The 20,265-nt window shown below is 47.3% G+C and overlaps 2 protein-coding genes across 5 annotated transcripts in view; both read left to right on the top strand.

The window, feature by feature from the left end:
- The window catches only part of LOC149339731 (uncharacterized), a 51,796-nt gene that overhangs the window by 11,959 nt on the left and 19,572 nt on the right, over positions 1–20,265 (top strand). For all 4 annotated transcript variants that reach the window (XR_016283554.1, XM_089548405.1, XM_089548404.1 and 1 more), the window contains 4 exons: positions 284–536; positions 12,989–13,100; positions 14,913–15,154; positions 17,072–17,136. Coding sequence is in view for 3 of the 4 variants with exons in the window: in XM_089548405.1 (XP_089404531.1) it covers positions 284–536; positions 12,989–13,100; positions 14,913–15,154; positions 17,072–17,136 (672 nt within the window). In the remaining variant the exon portion in view is untranslated. The remainder of the gene's footprint in view (positions 1–283; positions 537–12,988; positions 13,101–14,912; positions 15,155–17,071; positions 17,137–20,265) is intronic.
- LOC149339732 (uncharacterized) lies at positions 4,147–12,970 on the top strand. The gene is made up of 2 exons (XM_089550015.1): positions 4,147–4,156; positions 5,719–12,970. The coding sequence occupies exons 1-2, from the start codon at positions 4,147–4,149 to the stop codon at positions 7,989–7,991; spliced, it is 2,283 nt and encodes a 760-aa protein (XP_089406141.1). The 3' UTR covers positions 7,992–12,970.

Here is a 20,265-nt window from a genome sequence, read left to right as displayed (position 1 = left end):
CGAGGCAGAATTAAAAAAAAAGGGCGGGAGCCGGACGTTAATTCGACTTAATTAGGGAAATTGGCCACAAAGGGCAATAAGTCGCGGTTTCTAAGAATGCTAGGAACGTGTAGATCGAGTTCCCGCGGCAAAAAGACAAGTTCAGATTCCTCTTCAGTGCACCTTTAATGTAGCAGTATACGTAGCCTAACAGCTTGCTGCCATTTGGGTGGGACAGTAAAAGCGTGTGGCACATGTGTCATCATTTAGTGCACTACAGCGGACGCACTCTGTCTCTGTGCAGTGAACCCTGCTTTATGCGTGTGCACCGGAACCTCCAGTCTTGCCCACTGCCTCCAGTGGGGGCTAGCCGCCTGCACTTGCACTACTCGAACCAGCCGTACGGGGCACCACCTCAGCCCACTACGACGGTGGTGTCGAGCTTTGCGAGTTGCCGGTACCACGGCAACGCCGCCCCTCCAGCGGAGTCATCGCAGCCGCACCACCATCACACTCACTGCAGCCCTGAAAGTGGGGAGTCCGCTGCGCGCACCATTGTAAGTGTCAGCCTTAGTGCTGGGTGGGCCGTTGCCCACCTTTGGTGGTGCATGGCGGCATGTATGTCTGACGCCGAATTCGTGTCAATTTTCAGCATGGGTTTTTCAAAAGATGGGGTGTTCTCAGCCTTTTCGAATTCTTGGGGAACCCTCGGTGGCTTCTGGAGGTGCCAAAGGATCCCACATGTCTTGGCTTCCATCCCATCTTGCCTGATAACATGCTAATCTTGGGTGACAATGCATTTGTAGATGTAAGTTTCGTTTTTAGCTTTTTAAGAGAAGCTGGTTTTCTCGATAAACTATAAGTTTTAACCTATTGCCTTATTTGTTTTTGAAACACCCCAGCCAATTTCTCACTCCTGAGAAGATGGCTGAGGTCCCTATCCCATCGGTTCGGGGCCTCGAGATCCTTGCTCAGCCAAGGATGGCTGCTGAGGTTACCAAACCCCTTTAAAGCTTTTACCATAAGTCAGTTTTAAAATTTTGTCTTATATTTTTACTAGGTTGCATGAATTAACTTTTTAGGCCCTTTACACCGCCGTTCATTTAGACTTTTGTATAACATCCTACATAAAACAATTTTCGATACCCTGAGCTTGGCGCATGATAGCCTCAGTCGCTTATGCGCCATAAAACCCAACACAACACAACAGAAAAGTGCGCATACGCTTGGTGCCTCAGAAAATGCCAAAGTTTGATTATGACTGGTTGTATATTGAAATAGAAACCTGCTACTATGACTATAGTCGGATACAACTCAAGTCTGCAGTGAAGCTCCGCCCACAATCAGCCTCCGCGCACAGAATTCCTCCACGACAAAAAAGTAGTCGGCGCTGCTTAAGCGTTTCTTGTTACCTAAACAAGAAGCTTATCATAAGAAAAAAAATTATGAGCTCTAGAATTTTGATATGAGGCACAAAACTTCGTTTTATTCACTGGTGCCACCAGACTCGTAGCCTCCTCATTCGTCCGAGCTGTCTGAGCTCTCGTCCGGAGATGACTGCTTTGTTCTGGCTGCGTTCCACAGCATGTCGTCCTCGGTACCGTCCAGTGAGTTGCTAATGCAACATTTCTTGAATGCCCGCACCACCATATCGTCGGGCAGCAAGCGCCAAGCCTGAGCCACCCAGGTGGCCACAGTGGCGAGAGGTGGCCTGCGCAGCCGGCCGGTGGGAGTCTTTGGGTTGCCGCCCGCCATCCACTGATTGTAGAGTTCACACACGCGGTCTTTGAAGGGCTTATTCAGCACGACGTCCAGTGGCTGAAGTGTTGAAGTCATGCCCCCCCCGGAATGACAACGAGCTCCGTCCTCCCGTCGCGGAGAGCCTGCTTCACACCGGCGGTCAAGTGCCCGTGAAAGGCATCCAACACGAGCATGCTCAGACACCGCAGGAGTGCGCCGGGTCGTCGATTCCAGACGGTGTTAATCCAGTTGACCATGAGGGCCTCGTCCATATAGCCCTTTTCGTTCACACGAACGATAACGTCCTGCGGGAAAGCTTCTATGGGCAGCGTCTTCCGCTTGAAGATTATATATGGGGCAGCTTTCTGCTATCTGCAGTGCACGCGAGCATTACCGTGAAGCGCGAATGCTTGTTCCCTGTCGAAAGAAGCTTAACTTCCTTCGTGCCACGTTCGGTCACTGTGGTGGACGATGGCATGTCGAACCACACCAGCGTTACATCAGCTTTGCCGATCTGTCCCAGCAAGTAGCCATGCTGCTGCCGGAGACTGATAACATACCGCTGGAATTCGACCAGCTTGTCCTCGTATGCCTCTGGAAGCTTCTGGCAGATTGATGTGCGCCGGCGAAGTGCAATTCCTTTGCGTTGCATGAAGCGACGAACCCAGTAAATGAAGCCCTTGAATTGCTCCTGGGACAGTTCAGATTCACGGGCGAGCTTGGTAGCTTTGATGCGGATAAGCTTTGCTGTCACTGGCAAGGATCTGGCACAATGCTCGCAGACGAAGTCCGCCACCTTGTCTTCGAGCTCGGGGTGCACCGCGCCACGCCTGCGAAAGGACGTCTTCCGCGCGTTGCAGGCAGACAGCTCGATTTTCTGCGCTCGCCAGTACCGAACGCTCTTCTCCGAGACGCCAAAGTGTCGCTGGGCGGACATGTTCCCATATTCTTCGGCGAATTCAATAACTTTTTTTTTAAACGCCGCGGTGAACTGACGTCGAGTACTGGTACTCATTTTGAGGGCTGTCGCGAAATTAATACGTTACAATGCCAAGAACGATTACCGCCGTCAACGTTTAGCCGCGTCGGTTGACAAAGAGGAAGGAAAGAATCGTCGAAAGAATGGAAGCGATAACGATGCGGATGCCAAAATGTCCGCGGCTCACACATGTTGCCAGACGACTATTCAGTTTGTGCCAAAGGCCGGTATATAAGTCGAAGGGTGACATTTTGGTAATATTTTTCGGAAAAAACCTTGACCTATATTCCGCACTATACGGTAGTCAAACATTCTAAAGCTGATTTCATTTACCGTTGCGATTGGCCGGTGGAGTAATACAGGACGCTGCAGACCGCGACCCTGTGTTAGCAACTGTTGTTTTTTTAAGTTGTATCCTATTGTAGTCATAGAATGGCCAGTCCCTAGAAACACTGCATGGAATTCCTTGGGACCCAGTTTGAGAACTTTTGTTCTAGACTGTAGAAAGTTGGTGTGGTAAGCCTGTTTTGAAATGGAGGCATTTGTAGCTAATGCTTGGTTAGTGCGAACAAATCCCAAGTGAGGCAATGCAGTCGCCAACCACTTATTGACCTCTTGGGGACCACGGAAAAGTCCGAATAAACAGATGTCCGAAAAAACAGATTGAGAGAAAAAAAAATTATGGCTGAGGCTTAGCTAAGGTTAAGCCTAGTCAGATGCGAAGCATATTGGTGGCTAGGCTTGGTAATACATGGCTTTCCTTGGTTGCATACTTGGTCATTTTAATACAACCACTAGAAGCCTTCGTTGTGGGGGAAGACAACGGCATGGCTACAGCGGAACGCCGACTAACCCCGAGACGCGCGTTGGGTGGGCGCTTGGATTGCCACGGAAGCCGCGTCTGCCTGCCCGGTGGAGCGAGCGTTTCACCTACAACGAGTGTGAACGCGCGTTAAAAATGCGCGGGAATGCCGCTCAAGGACATTCCGGCGTCTGTGCGATGGCATCGTCACGACGACGTCACGGTGTCACGTGGCGTGACGGCTAGGGCAGGGGTGCAACAGTTGCGCCAATTGCGCCATTTTGATACAGCTGCATATTTCTGCGCCAAGCTGCGCCAAAAGTGTGAAATTTGTTAAAATTGCGCCATGCTGCGCCAAAATGCCCGATTAGACGCGAAAGATTGTAGTCTTGCTAGATTTGGCGAAAAATCGGAGCTGCGTTGGCAACATGTAGTGCCGGTGGCCAATCCAATCCAGCTAGAGGCTTGATGGCTTGAAACTATGCATGAAAAGAAAGAAAACACGTGCACGGTGAGCGCAAGTTCGTGAGTACCGTAGCAACCGTAGCTTGTGTGTGCGGCGGCTTGTCGACGCCGAGGGATGGTCTTGGACACTTACCTCAGATTGGTTTCCCCAGCTGGGAAACAGTGTCGATAGGCGTTCATCATGAGTAAAGGTGAGTGCATTCAAACTTGATTCGTGCGATGTGTGTTAGATGGAGATCAATGAGAGAGGTGCTGCAAATATTAACGCCGTCTATTTGGGGTGGGGGCGATATGCTGCCAAAATCAACGATGTCATCGTTTGCCAGGCTTCAGATGAAGCGGCAGAGCAGACGGGCATGAATTCGCGGTTGTATTTTACTAGTATGGTTGTGTTTAATGCGCCACAACCTTTTAATGCAGGTGTCACATTGTGTTGCACGACTTTTTGTGCTGCTGCTCGAAGTTGCCGGTATTCTGTTGCGCCATTCATGCACCGCGAAATCAGTATGTTTTCTCGTTGATCACATTCACATCGTAAGATAGGAGGTGAATCAGACGCGCCTTCGCGTGCACTCAAAAAGCAGCACGGGGGTGCCGATAGCAGCAGTCGGGCTCGTCGAACTATGAAGGCCCTTTGCATTCGGAAGTGGTCTATTTAAAGTTAGCTCAGGAACATCGAGAAAACTCAGCCAAGGCATACTGGTAAAGTCCGGAATAATGCAGAAGCAGTTGTGCTTGCCTGCAGTCGTCATTCCAGACTAAGCTCTCATCTCGTGCTACAAAGGAAGTGTTCACAAGATCAGTCATTGCACTACAGTCGCAGTATAATGTCGCATGCCGGCGGCTATTGAAAAAAAAAAACATTTCAAAGGTTTTCGGCAACATCTACTTACACCTAATATCCCGAGTCATCGCCCGCACCTAGAAAGCGTAAACCACGTGCCGAAGACGAACTCGCCAGTTTTGTTTGCTTACAATTCCCCTACTTATCTGCTTTCAGCATTTGCCCCCATCTAATTTTGCCCGCTGATTTTTTTTTTTCAGTGTACGTTCCCTTCCTAGCTTGTAAGTTGTAATTCGGATGCCTTTCTGTCACGCGGCTTTGCCCTGTTACTTTTTATTTTTAAGGTTTAATGCCTCATCGTTGTGAACAAAATCTGTCCCGCTTTTGCGGCGGCTCTGATTGGTCGAGACCGGATGCCCAATCACCATATTGAATCGATATTTAAAAAATAAATTAATAAACCTTGTCTACCAGGGAATCGAACCTCCATCCCTTGGATCCCCAGCTTATTGGTTTTTTTTGTGTGTCGTACTGTGTTCGTTTTTGGTCACAGGTTGATCGCAGTCAGATTTGAATGAGGCTGTTCTAGTGCCGCACTTCTGCGATGCATGCAGCGGATTTTGTGTCCAGTAAAAAACATTACGTTATGGTACTTATGAGCAAGAACATCCTGTGGTTAAGGTTCTTAAGCCACGCCTTGTTGAAAAATACATATTTTTTAGCTTTTGCTATTTTTTAAATGCATGTTCCTCACCCTATATTTTCTATGAATTTCAGGTGGAGGAATAGGGAGGCTTACTATGAATATTGCAGTGGATAAATTTTATTTCTAAATGCACGATTATTTGTACTTTCTTGGTTCCTCCGGGGGCCGAAAAAAATCAGTTCCCGACTGTAGTTTGTAGTTTGCTGATAATAGTAGTGGACATACTGCCTTTTATAAAATGAACTTTTTTTCTTTCTTCACAGGGCGGTGCACGAAATTCAATGCCTCGGTGCTGAATGAAGTGGACTGCAACAATGATGTGATCAGTGGTTGGTGCAGGGCAGGCATCAAGGACACAGATGCTTTTTGTATCTTGTGCAATGTGACAATTTGCTGTGCTCAGCATGGTACTGCTGCTGTCAAGCGCCATGCAAACATGAAGCATGTGGAGGTAGCGGCAAAGCATAGAGATTCTAGTGGTGTGCTACAGGCGCCCAAGACCGTGCAAGCCACGATAGATTTTTCACGGGGGAGGCCTCGTTCCTCGTTGCAAGACCAAGTTTGTGAGGCTGAAACCATATTTGCAATGTCTGTTGTTTCAAAAGGCATTCCCTACTCATGGGGTGACACAGCAACACACATCTATAAAAGGATGTTTCCCGACAGTGATGTGGCCAAGAGTTTTACCTGTGGAAGGGCAAAACTTTCTTATGTCATCTCAGATGGTCTGGGGCCTTACTTCAAGTCAAAGCTTTTGACAGAGTTGTGTCGGCCAAATGTTTTTTTTTCGTTAATGATTGACGAAACTCCAAAACCTGAACAGCGTGTGCAGCAGTTGGATTTGCTGGTTAGATATTTCTCTGAAAGTGCAAAGCAAGTTGTTGTCGAGCACTTGAACTCTTTTAACCTCGGTCGTGCCACTGGGGATATAATTGTAGGGTGCATAGAGGATGCCCTAACTGAGTTGCCAAAACAAGGGTTTCTTTGCTTTTTCAGTGATGGCCCTAATGTCATGAAGAGCGTGAAATCTAAGCTGAAACAAAAGATAAACCCAAATCTTGTTGATGTTGGGGAGTGCACTTTGCACAAAGTGCACAATGCATTTTCGAAGGGCTTAGATGCATTTTGTTCTGATGTTGAAGAACTTGTCAGGGATGTTTATTATTATTTCAAGCATCCTGTGCGTGCCGAGGGCCTGAAAGAACATCAAGAGATTTTGGGGATAGAGCCTCATGTCTTCCTCCGACACGTCTCTAATCGCTGGCTGACATTGCAAGATTCTCTAGTCCGCGTGGAAGAACAATTCACTGCCTTGCAGTCCTTTTTTGGGGGGAACTGTGGTAGACTGCGACCAGGTGTGCAGACCCAGCACAGCAGACTTGCTGCAGCTTTTGGCAGCAAGGACCTTTATGCAAAGGTACTGTTTCTGAGGAATGCTGCAGAACTGTTCACCGGGTTCCAGAAACTCTTCCAAAGGCGGGAGCCACTTCTGCATGTCCTTCATGAAGAAATTCTAGGATTAGTGCGACGAGTTTTGAGTCGGTTTTTAAGAAGCGAAATATTTTGTAGCAAGAGTGCAGAGGAGTTAACCAAGCTTAACCTGGATGATGCTGCCTTTTGGAAGGCACGACCGGAAGTTGGCATGGACACAGAAAAAGCTATGGAAGGCTGGGACCCTTCGGAGAAAAAAAGGTTCCGCCTCGGAGCTCGGGCATTTTACCTTGCTTGTTCGAAAGCATTGCTTCAGAAGCTCCCCCTCACAAATAAAGTGGTCATGCATGCAAGGTTCCTGGGTTTACAATACGAGAATGCTGAGCAGGAAGTGCGGTCCTTACGCTACATTGGGGGGCAACTTCCTCAGGTTTTGGGTGATGGTCAAATGTCATCTCTCGTTGATGAATGGCTCATGCTGAAGTGCGATCAGAGCAAAGGCACCCTGGAAGGAAGGCTGGATGTCTACTGGGCAAAGATATTTTGCATGAAGACAATAACAGGTGAAACAAAGTATCCCATGCTTTCGAAACTTGTAAAAGCAGTTCTTTCCCTGCCGCACGGAAATGCTGACCTGGAACGAGGTTTCAGTGAAAATAAGCACCTTTTAGATGGACGGAGCTCTCTGAACATCGCTAGTGTTAACGGAATGCGCCACATTAAAAGTTATCTTCAGCGCTATGATGGTGATGCAAGTAAGGTGCCCCTCAGCTCTGACCTCTTGAGATGTGTGAGGCAGTCACGAGCGAAGTATGCTCTGAGGATGAGCGCTGAAGAAAGCACAAGCAAGCGGGCAGCAGAGGAGGCTGTTTCAAACCAGTGTACTCTTGAAGCAAAGAAGAAAGCATTGGAAGGCCAGGTGCAAGCCAGCAAGGTGTTGCTCACTAGGGCTGAAGAGATGATAAACTTCGGCATCAAAGAGAAAGACATGGACAAGGTTGAAAGTGGTCGCTTGCTGTTGACTACAGGGAATGGAAACCTTGAGCAAGCCCTTAAAGACCTCAAGGAACTGGAAAAGCAAATGTTAAAAAAGGCGAGGCATTGACATGCAAACATCTACACTAGACATGTATATTGTAATAGTGCAGGAGCGGCTTAGCTTGCCTTGCACCTAGTCATGATGTGGACATTCTTGTCTATTTGGTGTTGGTGCTAGTCGTGATGTGTTCTAGTCGATATTCCTGTCTACATGTGATTAGAACTGCAATAAATTTTTTTGTAGTGTTGATGCAAACTATTTCTTGTATGTTCCTTTGCTTGGTCTTGTATAGTGTACCTACGGATTAACCTTTTTTACAGGTTTGTGCTTAGATCCCTACCTTATGGGTTTCTCAAGCGTTCATTTGTAAATGATTTGCAGATCCTTGCCCAATGAAGCTAAAGCATAATTGAAGTGAGACAGCCTTAAAAAATAAACCAACTAGATTTTATGGCTCACATGTATATAGTCCGATGTTCAGATCTTATTTTTGTACAGGAAGTAAGGCTTCTTTCCCGTGAAATTGCTCCAAGTTATGAATATTAGCTCCAAAATGCCGAATATTTTTCCCGTAAGTTGCTCCAAATATGGATTTTACTGCTCCAAAACTAAGATTTTTCTGCTCCAAAAATTGCTACAAATCCTATTTCAGCTGTTGCACCCCTGCTAGGGGTCCCACGGCGACGGCGCGAGGTGGAGGCCGCCTCTCTCATCCGATGTCACGTGGTGTGACGTCACGGTGCCACGTGGTGTGACGTCACGGCGTCACGTGGTGTGACGTCACGGTGTCACGTGGTGTAACGTCACGGTGTCACGTGGTGTAACGTCACGGTGACACATGGTGTGACGTCACGGTGTCACGTGGTGTGACGTCTAGGGGTCCCACGCCGAAGGCGTGAGTGGTAGCTCTAGCAATATGCTTCGCATAAAAAAAGGAATCTTTATTTTTACGTACTTGTTTGGGCTTGGCAATCAGCTTAAAGAAATCGTGAATGTGCTGTTGTGCCCTGCTCAGTTTATGTGCAGTCGGATCAAGTCGCTGCTTGTACAAGGCCTGTGTGCAACAGTAGCAGTGCACATGATAAGTCATCTTCCAACTCTGAGTCATCATTTGATGGGGCAGCAGAAACCTGGCGAATCATCTCGTCATCAGCGAGTTCTGCACATGTCAGTACTGCATTGTCAGTATCTTGAGAAATTTTCAAACAAGATGGTGTCTGGAATTGCAATGCCACCACTGCGCATGTCTTGAAGAACATATTCAGCGTCACTATACACCATTTCATACATAGCAGGCAATGCTGTGGAGGCTGCGGATGTAGTCCATCTGTGAAACCATATTACTTTGCCACGTATCATTTGTTCTTGAATCCCCAGTGAATGTTTAGGCGGAAACAAAGAGCGGTATAAAATGAAGTGCCAGCACGGAAAATCACAGTCAAAATTGTGAGGCACACAGTGTTCGGGCCCTCTGGCTATTAATTTTCACTGAGTGTGGACCACTTTTTAGGCGTGGATAGAGTAAGAGCGACTAGCCCTACGAGCCATGTATCGTACTGCCGCTGCTGCGTGGGAGATTGCGTGCTTTAATGCTTCAGAGGCTTTTTTGCGCCCGATATTGATACGCGGTGGCAAGCCGAGGAACCGAACGACATGATGACCGATAAAATATGATTTTAATGGCTGCAGGCCTAGCGCGAGCGCTCCGTCCCGCGCCACAGCCCACTTCTTCGTCATCTACTTCGTAACAGTACCCGGGGCCACCGAGCGATCGTCCCGATAGATTGCGTAAATTCTGAAGCATGAGCTGACGGTGAGGATGGTCAGAAAGGATAGAAGAAGATGAAAGGCTTGCCACCACGATGGATGAGATGGTCTGATGAAGAGGTGTCCCCGGAGCCTCAGCGCCAGCGGTCGGCCGCTCAGGGCCGAAGGTCAAGGTTTATAGACTCGCCGTACAGCTTGGGCGGCGGTGCTGTCTTGGTTCTTGTCATCGTCGGGTCATAACGGGTCTGGTCCTGGTCACCGTGTCTTATGTTTTCGGGGCTGGGGACGGGGCGGGGGGAAAAAGTGGCTGGTCAGTTCTGGTCAAGTAGAGCTGGGGAGAGCCGGGTAGCGGAGTCCATGTCCCCTAGGCCGACGACCAAGGCGAGCAGAAGGCGGCGATGCTCCAGGGACAGGTTGACGATGTACCCCGCACCTCACACCAAATGGTACGCGGTGGCAAGCCAAGGAACCGAACGACATTCTGACCGATGAAACATGACTTTAACCCCTTAACCGTTTTGGACGAGCTGCGCTCATCCTTGCCAAGCCATCCCCAAACCGATTTGAATGACTGTAGCTTGTCCTCACTGAATAGGTTCTTCCCTTCAGCGTTTCGAACGAGCAGCACTTGTGTGTGGGTTAGATGGCATTTTGCTCGACAGATGGCAGCAATGACCTGTTAATTTCGTTTTCTTCTACCGCATAAACGTTTTTTTCGTATGGCAACCTGGGTTTTAAAAATGGCATCCGGCAGAGGCGACGCGTGTTTTGCTGAGCAGTCTTCTCGGAAAAGACGCTTTTCTTCGTCGTCATCTTCTTCAGACGATGGTGATTCAGACACCGAAGTGTACAATGTTTCAGGGAGCGAGGACGACAGTGATGACGTTGTACTGATCAGTTCTTCCGATGAAAAAGAGGACAGCTAAGAAGTGAACTTCGCGAGCACGCGTCAGTGGATAAAGATCGACGTCAGCAGCATCCCTACGCGTCCCCCTCGGTTTCCTTTTCTGACAGTTCCTGGTTTGACCACTATAAGCTCACCTGATGACTTCGTCGAATATATTTATCGCTTATTACTAGCAGGAAGTTGGTTTTCTGTATTGTGAGAAATAATAAACTTGAATATGCTAATTTGACTTCATGTTTGCTTCCAATATTTTTTAAAGATCGAATGCATGCTTTTTATTGCATTAGTAATCGAAATTAGGAATAAAAAAAAATAAGCAGTTTTGTTAAGAAATTCGTTGCTAGAACAAAACGGTGAAGGGATTAATGGCTGCGGGCCTAGTGCTAGCACTCCGTCCCGCGCCACAGCCCGCTTCTTCGTCATCTACTTCGTAACAATATTATCACGCACACTTCTGATGTAGCACCTTTCAGATGATTACTATCCGCTGCTTCTGTATTTTTGCTTGCTCTCTCCTTTTTTTTCCATGCCCTCAGCTGTATTTGTTCTCACTAGGCTAAGATCATGCTGTAATCGTAATAAGTACTGTATAAATGCGTGTACGGGCCGCACCCTGTTTTCCCGGAGGAAATGTTTAAAAAAAAAATAAATCCGTGTAAGGGCCGCACCCGAGCGTTCCGTGACCCAGGCGCGAGTAGCCTAACACTCCGTGGCATGCGTGATCAGCTCCGGATGCGAGCAATGGTGCGCTTGATTGTCGCGGAGGCTATGCGCACACACAGGAGCTTCCAAGTGCCGTCCATGGATGGCGCCCGAGGCTGCGGTCATTATCATCATCGTCTACTTTTTTCTCCACTGCGACCTTCCGCTACCCACATCGGCATCAGTATTGCCAGCTCCAGCCTTTTGTGGCGTGTTAGTGCTAGCGCGTTCACCGTAGTAGTTGTAGTGGTTGTGGCTTTTGCTTTACAGTTTTAACATGATGGGCAAGCACTTTAATAGCTACACGGCTGGCGGGAAATTCGATGTGGCCCGAGCAGTGCGTCCGATGATGGCGCAACCAAAAGAATGCAGGCTTTCAGAGGCAAGCCATGAGAGTTTCCCGAACTGGAAGAGCTGCTCTGCTATGCGATGGAAGTGCAGAACGACAGCGGACATGCTGTGCGGCTTTTGTGATGAGCATGCACCAGAGCACAGCAGCTTAGAACTCTGCAAGTGACGATTGAACCTAGAATAAATGACGCTCATTCCCTGATTTGTGGGTTTTTTTATTTTAAACAAATTTTTTTTTTCCGCACGTCGCGTGTGTGGGCCCCACCCCGAAAATTTGCCCTTGAATCTGGAAAAAAAAGTGTGGCCCTTACATGCGTTCATACGGTATAATTTTGTCATTTTTTTTAGGTCTCAACCCCCCCCCCCCCCCTCGTTTTATATTCATGGTTGTGTTATAGTCTTAAATACAGTATGTTCACTAGCAAGAATGAGCCGCTGTTGCTTTCTTGGATGGTCTCGCTTCGAACAAGAGTTGTCGGCCTAGACGGGCCTCTCTTGACATCCGAGGTGTCAATGATCAGTTTGCGACTTGCTGTGCCTTGTCTGGGTGTTTTTTCTCACCATGCCTTGTCTGGAGTCCTTGTCTGGAGTCTTCGAGAGGTGTCGGCAGTGTTTTATGTTGTGGCAGTTCGGTAAATTATTACTTTATAAAACATTGGTACGGTCCAAGTTAGAATATGCTGCATCTGTCTGGAGCCCTGGCATCGATTCACTCGTTTCAGATTTGGAAACTGTGCAGAACTGCGCATGCCGTTTCATTCTTTCTAATTATCACCGAACAAGCAGTGTAACCATGTCCTTACCACTTCTTTCCCACCGCAGATCAATAGCCTCATTGCGTCTTTTTCATAAAATTTACCACAACAGCTTTCTCAATCCTAAGTTACTGTCTAGACCATGTTACATATCAGCACGCGTTGATCACCGTCATAAAGTTGGAATCCCATCTTGTCACACCAAATGTTTTCATGACTCATTCATACCCCGTACTTGTGTCAGCTGGAATCACCTTCCCCACGACATCGCAGGTATTACCGATAACAATGCATTTCGTTAAGTCCTTAATGTTTCTTTCTGAGTATGTGTCATTTATTACTGTATAAAAATTGCCTTTCACTGTCTTACACACTGTTTTAATATATCCCCACTGCATTCTAATCTCATTGCCTTCCTGTGTTTTCACTTTTTATGTATTCCTGGTTTATTTTTGTTTTCTCTCCTTGTTGTTGCTGTTTAGGCTGAATTTTTATGTATTCCCACTCGCCTCTGTAATGCCTTCAGGCCCTGAGGGTACAGTAAATAAATAAATAAAGGGCTGTGTGCCCTTTCTTTTCAGGGTGGTGCAGTGTCTAGCGGCGAGCCGTGCAGAAGTTATGGAGGCTGCTTCGGCCACACAGGACCAGCAGGGCCCTCCAGTATGGTGATGGCTCACACCCATGTGTACCCAAGTATGTTCCCATTGTGCACATCGTTGTGAGAGAGCGGGCTGGCTGTGTCATGTGCTGCTGTGGGGGTTCATGGCTGGTTACTAAGCAGCCAGGAAATATCAATTACTACTGTATTTACTTGCATTATGATCGCACTTTTTAAAAAAGTAAAAATTGACGCAAATTTTGGGGGTGCAATCATTACGTGGGGTAAATTTTTTACGAAAAATTTTTGAGCACCGAAAACGCAAACAAGTTGCAGGCAGACAACCCTTGTCACACGGGCGTGCTACCCGCGGTTATCGCGAACCGAGCTCGACGATCTCTGCTTACGTCGTTAACCGAGAAGGTAGAGTGCGAAAAGCACACGAGCTGGCCCGCTTCAAGAACTTACTTCCTTCGCACTAAATCACGTTCCAAGAGCAACGCATTAAAATAGGCGATGTGTAGAGTGCCGTCCGACGGCGCTTTTATGCAGCATTCGATCTCGTCACAGCACAGTGTACAGCAGCAACGTCCTGCGGTGCTCAAGCTATGCATTTTACCGCTGTTATGCCAAAAAATGTCCGGTCCCTGCTACATCGTCGACGTACTTAGGTGACATGTTCGCAACGCTCAGAGCACTGGATTCCACGCGCTTACCACAATGGTGCCGCCCGCGAGCGCGGCGGACGACGGCGCTCTGTACTCCCGAGTTGTCGCTAGGCCTAACTTGTTTCATATCAAAGCCACAGTGGACAGAGCTTTTGAATTGACCAACGTCGTAATAAATGTGCTACTTATGGCGCTGCCTTACTGACAACCTAATTGTTTCATATTAAAAGAAATATATATACGATCGATTTCATCGACGTCTTAGTAGCGGAGCTGGCGTGCAAGCAGATAGGTCACTCGTGCTCCAACGGCGGCAGCTGCTACGCGGCTGCGAACTCAAAACTAGCCTGTACCGCAGTTATTATTCCTACCAGCAACTCAGTACAGGCCAGCGATCCTCAAGGATGATTCATTTTTGACGTTCCCGTGTCCCAGGGCTTATTATTTACGAGAACAATAAAGTTTAGCCGGATTACCGCATCACTTCGTTCGTCTCATCGCAAGCCAGAACGGTGGCGAGCCTTGCGACAGCGGCGAACCGTGATTCGAGATAACCGCAGTTATGTTTGGTATCCGCGATTAAACATAGACTGCCCGTGTGACTGCAGGTCAGCCAACAGGCGGCTGCCGCTGCAATGCTTACAGAGCAAGATGGTCATCTGCACGTGCCATCTGTCAGACCGATAGCAAGTACGATCATCGTCAGCTAGACTCGACATCGTCAACAAATTGCAGCGGCAAGTTCGGGGTGCGATCATTATGCGAGTAAATATGGTAATGGCATTCACCGTAATGCTGCCATGTAGCTTCAAAGAAGAGTTGAGCATTACCCGGTATGCTCATAAGAGGAACTCGTTGGTTTTTACTTGGATCCTTAGCAAAGTTCCTTAACTTCTGTACGCATTTCGTGAAGCTTGTGCCACCTTCAGTGGAATTGTGGTGAGTGTTGCATCTCCAGATTTCGGTCAAGGTTTTCAGTCTCTGCAGTCGGAGGGAAACGGGAGTGGAATTCGCTGTATACGTGGAACTGCATTTTGCCAAAGGGAAGATACCTGCCCCCTATGAAAGGCGTTGCAGCCTCTTGTTCATGTCCTCCGCGTGCCTTGACCACTTCTCCCATCATGCTTGTTCTTCCCTCTGCATGGTTGCATCTTGTTTTTGTGAAGATAGTGGAAGTGTTCACCAAGTTGGCCGTGGCACACAGCTTGTTCATTGTTGCCTCTCCCTTTCTCTGAACAGCGCCGGCGAATTCCCACATGGGCTACTTGGCCCCCGCGCCCAACCCTGCTCCTGCTCCACCTCCTCCTCCTCTGCACCCGATGGCAGGCCTTGGCAGTGCTAACCTGAACTTGGGGCTGGGGCAGCCGAGCTCAGCATACCCGAGCTACACTGCACCATCGCCCGCACACCATGAGTTTCCGCCAGCCACTTCCGCCGCAATGTTTGCGCGCATGAACCCAGCGCACTCTCGGCTGTGGCAGGTGAGGGACGCTTCTTTCTCTCTCTCTCTCGGTGCCGAGCTGCGGGTGTGGCCAGCAGGCTTCACTTTTAGCTTCGGGAAGGTCAGAGGCATTGTTTGGAAGGTTCTTGTGAAGCAGAGTTGACTAAGCTGAATGCTGTTGCAGCTGCAAAGCTGGAGATTTTGTAGATTTTAAATTTAGGGCTACTCTGAAGGAGACTGGTTTTGTCAAGCCGGCAGCAGCGTGTGTAGTGGAAACTAATACCCGTGCCACACGGACAGATTTAATGCCATTAAGTGCTTACTGCCTCAAGTTTTAATGGCATTCGTGCGGTGCCACACGCATAAATTTAATGGCATTAGCCTTACTGCTATTCGCGACCTACTGAGTTCGCCACAACTCATTCGCTCGTGCAATGTGTACTCTCGTTCCCATTCCACACGCAGAAAAGCATGCAGCTTTGTCAGTTACAACTGCCTAGCCCACTATAAAATGGTTAATTCTTAACTTTCAGCCAGATGAGGCACCCAAACCGCATTTTCGATGCGAAGAGCGCCATTTTAACCAGCCTTGTTGACTGGTACTCTCGACTTATGTGCTGACATGCGAGTTTATGGCTACTTTTTCGACTTGTAAAGCAGGAACAGCCGTATTTTCTGGAAAATCGTTTTTACATTACATTTGAACATCATTCCCGATATATTCTGCTCATTAGGAATGTTTATATTAAGATGAAACTTTTGACTACCTTGCAAGCGTTATCGTCATCGTCACTTTTGATAATGGCATCAAAAGTGGACGTGTAGCACCAACTCCGAAAATAATGGCATTAACAAACTTAAGGCCTTAAGCATTTACTGCCATTTCTTGTGCGCGTGTGGCACGGGTATTAGTCTGTTGAAGGATTGATCTGTGCGTGTATAGAAATTAATCTCAGCAGTGACTCCGCTTATGACTTGGATAAGTTTCTTTGTGTAATGCTGGTTGGTTGCTGGGCTACCGCACATGAAAGGTTCCATGCTCAGAGGTGCCCTTATTGACATGGACTGTAAAATTCCAAGGTGTGCTGGTTGTCTTGACGAGTTCACTCTTAATGGACGAACCTTTGGATATGACCAAACTTTGCCAAGGATTGATATAAGGCTGGTGTCCTATACTTGCACAGCCACTGGCTGTTTTTTGCAGTTTTTGGGCAATTGCTGGGGCTTTCGCACTGATGATAAAAAAAAAAAAGTTTTGGCCTGTCTATTGAATGAAGCACGCAGAGTGAGACTGAGCCTCTAATATGTGTCATCTTTGCCATTTTTAGATCACCAGTTCTAAGTAACTATCCACTTGAGCCAAAAAACTGATCAGAAATTACCGAGGTCAGCGTTTTGTATAAATGCTGCCGATGCATTTCTCTTCTTGGTGCAGTAGTTTCCCAAAAAATTCACGCGAGCAGGCAAGTCAAACAGAAATGCCTTTTTGGTCACTTTGTATTTTTCTCACTTAATATGTGCCATTTAAAGTTAGTATTAACAATGCGTACCATTGAAAAGTATTTCTGTTTTTAATGAGCTAAGACTTGTTTTTCTGCTGTGAGTGGGAGAGCAACAGCGATTGCATAAGCGTGGCCCGAGCCTTAAAATTAGTTGGATTAACACGTCCAAAGTTTGATGAAAACCCCTTTTGGCGAGGAAAAGGCATGACAGCTGGGGTAAAACAAACACCTTTTTTTTTTTTTATTACATTTGGCGAGTGTTTGCTTCACACTGTGTCGTCATGGATGAACATTTTCTAATTTAACTAAGTGGCATAGTTGCCAAAGGTAAGATGTGTGTGCACTGTGCATGAAAATCTTAAGCTCTGCTTGAGGTATGAAAATTCAGCTTGTGGACTCACAGGGATAGAGCTTGGTGTCCTTGTTTTTTAATTAACTGTTGTCATTTGTTCCAGACCCAACAGAGAATGCAAGAGGTGCACAGGCGTTGCATGTACCAACATACCGTGTACGTGCAGAGGTAAGTGCTAGTAGGAAGCATTCCAGGTAGTCAGGAATTGACGACTACCGTAAAAACCCGCGTATAATATGAACCCGAATATAATACGGGGCTAAGTTTTAGAGACGCGAAATGGGATAAAAAATTCAGGGGCACTTTGACTGCCTAAAGTGGGTAGAGGCGGAAGCGTTTTCCGCACCACCTTCGCTGTTTCTGTGGCACTGGTGGCGTCACATATATTTGAGTACTGATTACTAAGTGATGGCAAATCACTAATTAATTGTTAATTACTGATTAATGCCTGAATACTAATTAACTGTTAATTAACGACGCTTAAGCTTCGCCTTTAGGAGTGGAAGCGACAGCGCGTTGTAGGGCTGCCAGGGAGTCCACGGAACACCACCACCCGTTCGGTGCGATGCCTTGCCCTTTGAACGCAACGCTTTTTGAGGAAAGGAAATGGCGCAGTAATTCTCTGTCATCTCGGTGGACACCTGAACCGCACCGTAGAGGAAGGGACGTGGGAGTGAAAGAAGATAGATAAAGAGGAGCCGTAATGAAGAAAATTGAAATTGTATTTGAGGAAAGGAAATTACGCAGTAACTGTCTCACATATCTCTGTGGACACCCGTCAAAATTCAGGGGGCACTTTTTTGACCTAAAGTGTGGTCACTGATGTGTGGTTAAGACCTTAAGCTTCGCCCCCTAAGAGTGGAACGCGACAGCGTCTTGCAACGCTGCCAAGGAGTCCATAGAATGCCATCGCCCATTCGGTTCTACACCTAGCTCGTCGGTAAATTGGCTTTTGAGGAAAGGAAATGTATCTGTCTGTCATTTGTCGGTGGACACCTCAACCTCGCCGGAAGGGAATGGAGGAGGATGAGAGTGAAGACACCGTATTCACTAGACGCGCCTTTGTTCATTTCAAACCATCGAGCTGGCATGGCGGAGTGGATAGCGTGCTCGTCTCTCACGCCGAAGACCGGGGTTCGATTCCTGAGCTCGACCAATCTCTTAATCGCTTTTATTTATTTATATGGCCTGACTAGTAAAGCTAATTAGGCTAATTGGGTAATTAAGCAATTAACTAAGCTCAGTCCCACTTACTTGGAGCATCACTATACGATCCCTTCAATTGGTTGTATGGTTACTAGACAAAGTGCAATTGGCCCCGTTTGAAATTCGCGCACTGTGACGTCACGACCGTTTCCACCAATTGAAAAGCGTGACATTTTCCGTCGACAACTGCTGCTTACAACGATGAGACATTAAAGGCTTCCGCCTTAAAAGTTTCACCCGTGTATAATACGAGTAACACAAGCTCATAGAAGACATTTATTCATATCGCATCCCGCACTTCACTTCAATTACGTTCTTCTTCAGTAGCGCTTTCTTCGGACATTTCTTTGTCCGACAAATCATCCCAAATGTACTCATCTTCCGTGCCATCGAGGGCGTTCGAGATGCCGCACTTCTTAAGCCCGCTTCAGCCGCCCGGTCGGCGTCACTGCAGGCTCACCTGAGCGCATCCACTCTGCGTAGCACCGCTTGACTGCATCTTTGAACGGTTTGTTTACACAACCATCAAGTGGCCGCGAAAGCTTCGTCGCGTTCCGCTGCACGCGAAAAGGGCTTCTTTCTGTTGTGGCCATCCACGAATGCTTCCTTCGATGACACCAAACTGCCTCCCGGCCGCACCGTTGCCGATGTTCTCCGCAGCCAAAATTGCTTGAAAGTAGCTGAGTACTGTTTTCGAGACCGTGACATCGTGCTCTCTAAAACAATATCCACTTCACGAAGCGTGCCTTACATGCGAGCACGTGCGTTGTCAACAGGCGCACGGCACACCGCGACCCCCCGGCGCACCCAACGGATCAACAAAGAAACGACGTCGTGACGTTGTTTGTCGAGAGTAACGAAGCCAAGCCTTAGCCACGCGCCAATAGCAAAGCCAAGCCGTAGCCACGCCGCAAAAACGAAACCAAAACTTCGAGCAACTTCGAAAATTTTTGTTCGGATCCGCAAATAGTACGAGGCGGAAATTTAGGACGCTAATTATGAGAAAAAAACCTCGTATTATATGCGGGTTTTTGCGGTAGTCACTTGCAGAGATGTTGCTTTATTTTGTGTGGGTCGTTCTGCAGAAGTGGTGGGACTGGATGTGGCGAAAGAACTTTGTGGGCACCAAACTGAAATGCATTGTGTCCAATAAAATGAGCTGATAAATATGTGGTCATATGAGCAAATGCCTTATGCTAAATTGAAGAAGCGCGCAGCGTGTTGCATCGCACAGAAGGGAAAGTATCACCTCAGGATTGTGCTAATAATGTCACGTGGTTGTGATGACGTCTTAGGCAACAGATGAGCAGGTTGGCGTGGCACTGAAACGAACTGTACTGTGAGCGAACCTACGCCCACCAAGAACGAACAACTCGGCAGCGGCGAGTGTACTTCGTGGTTGTCGAATATCAGAATCGCCATCACTCTTGGCCGCGCTCAATTTAAAGGTGCCTGTGAACCTTCGATGTAATGTGTTTACACCACCTGTGGCAACCTTGAGGTTAACAGGAAGAGTTTAGCATGGCTATTACAAAGAAATCCAGTTGCTTCTCGTGTGCCAAAGTGATAAGTCCAGTGGCTTTGATAAGGAACATCAAAAAAAAAAAAATTGGGTGGAGTCACGAGTCATTTAAGGGGGGACCCTGGTCTTTGAAAAAAAATTTTTATTAATGAAGTCACAGCTATGAAATTTCCAGGCCACATGTAGTTTTGTGCGCTGATTCTGGATATGTAATTTAATTTCGTGTAAAACAATTCCTTTTGAGCACTTGTGCAATTTTTATGCAAGTATTTTGGGAAAAGTTTTGCAGAAAATTTGCAGCAGGAAACTCGCTGAAATGTATGCCATTGGGTTCTCTTGACACCAAGGAATGCAATAAGGTAAAATTATCATCCTGGCTATCACAGAACTTGAGTTATAGAGTTTTGAAGTTGTCGCTTCAGAAATGAGAAGAAAAGTGTGTATTCCTGTTTGTGAATTGGCAGCTTCAGTACCCTATAACTCAAGTTCTATGATAGCCAGGATGATTATTTTAACCTTATTGCATTCCTTGGTGTCAAGAGAGCCCAATGGCATGCATTTCAGCGAGT

Source organism: Amblyomma mixtum, chromosome 6 (genome assembly GCF_055824585.1).
Source record: "Amblyomma mixtum isolate Tamu chromosome 6, ASM5582458v1, whole genome shotgun sequence".
In the NCBI taxonomy this organism is placed as follows: Eukaryota; Metazoa; Arthropoda; class Arachnida; order Ixodida; family Ixodidae; genus Amblyomma; species Amblyomma mixtum.
This window is presented reverse-complemented; position numbering and strand designations above follow the sequence as displayed.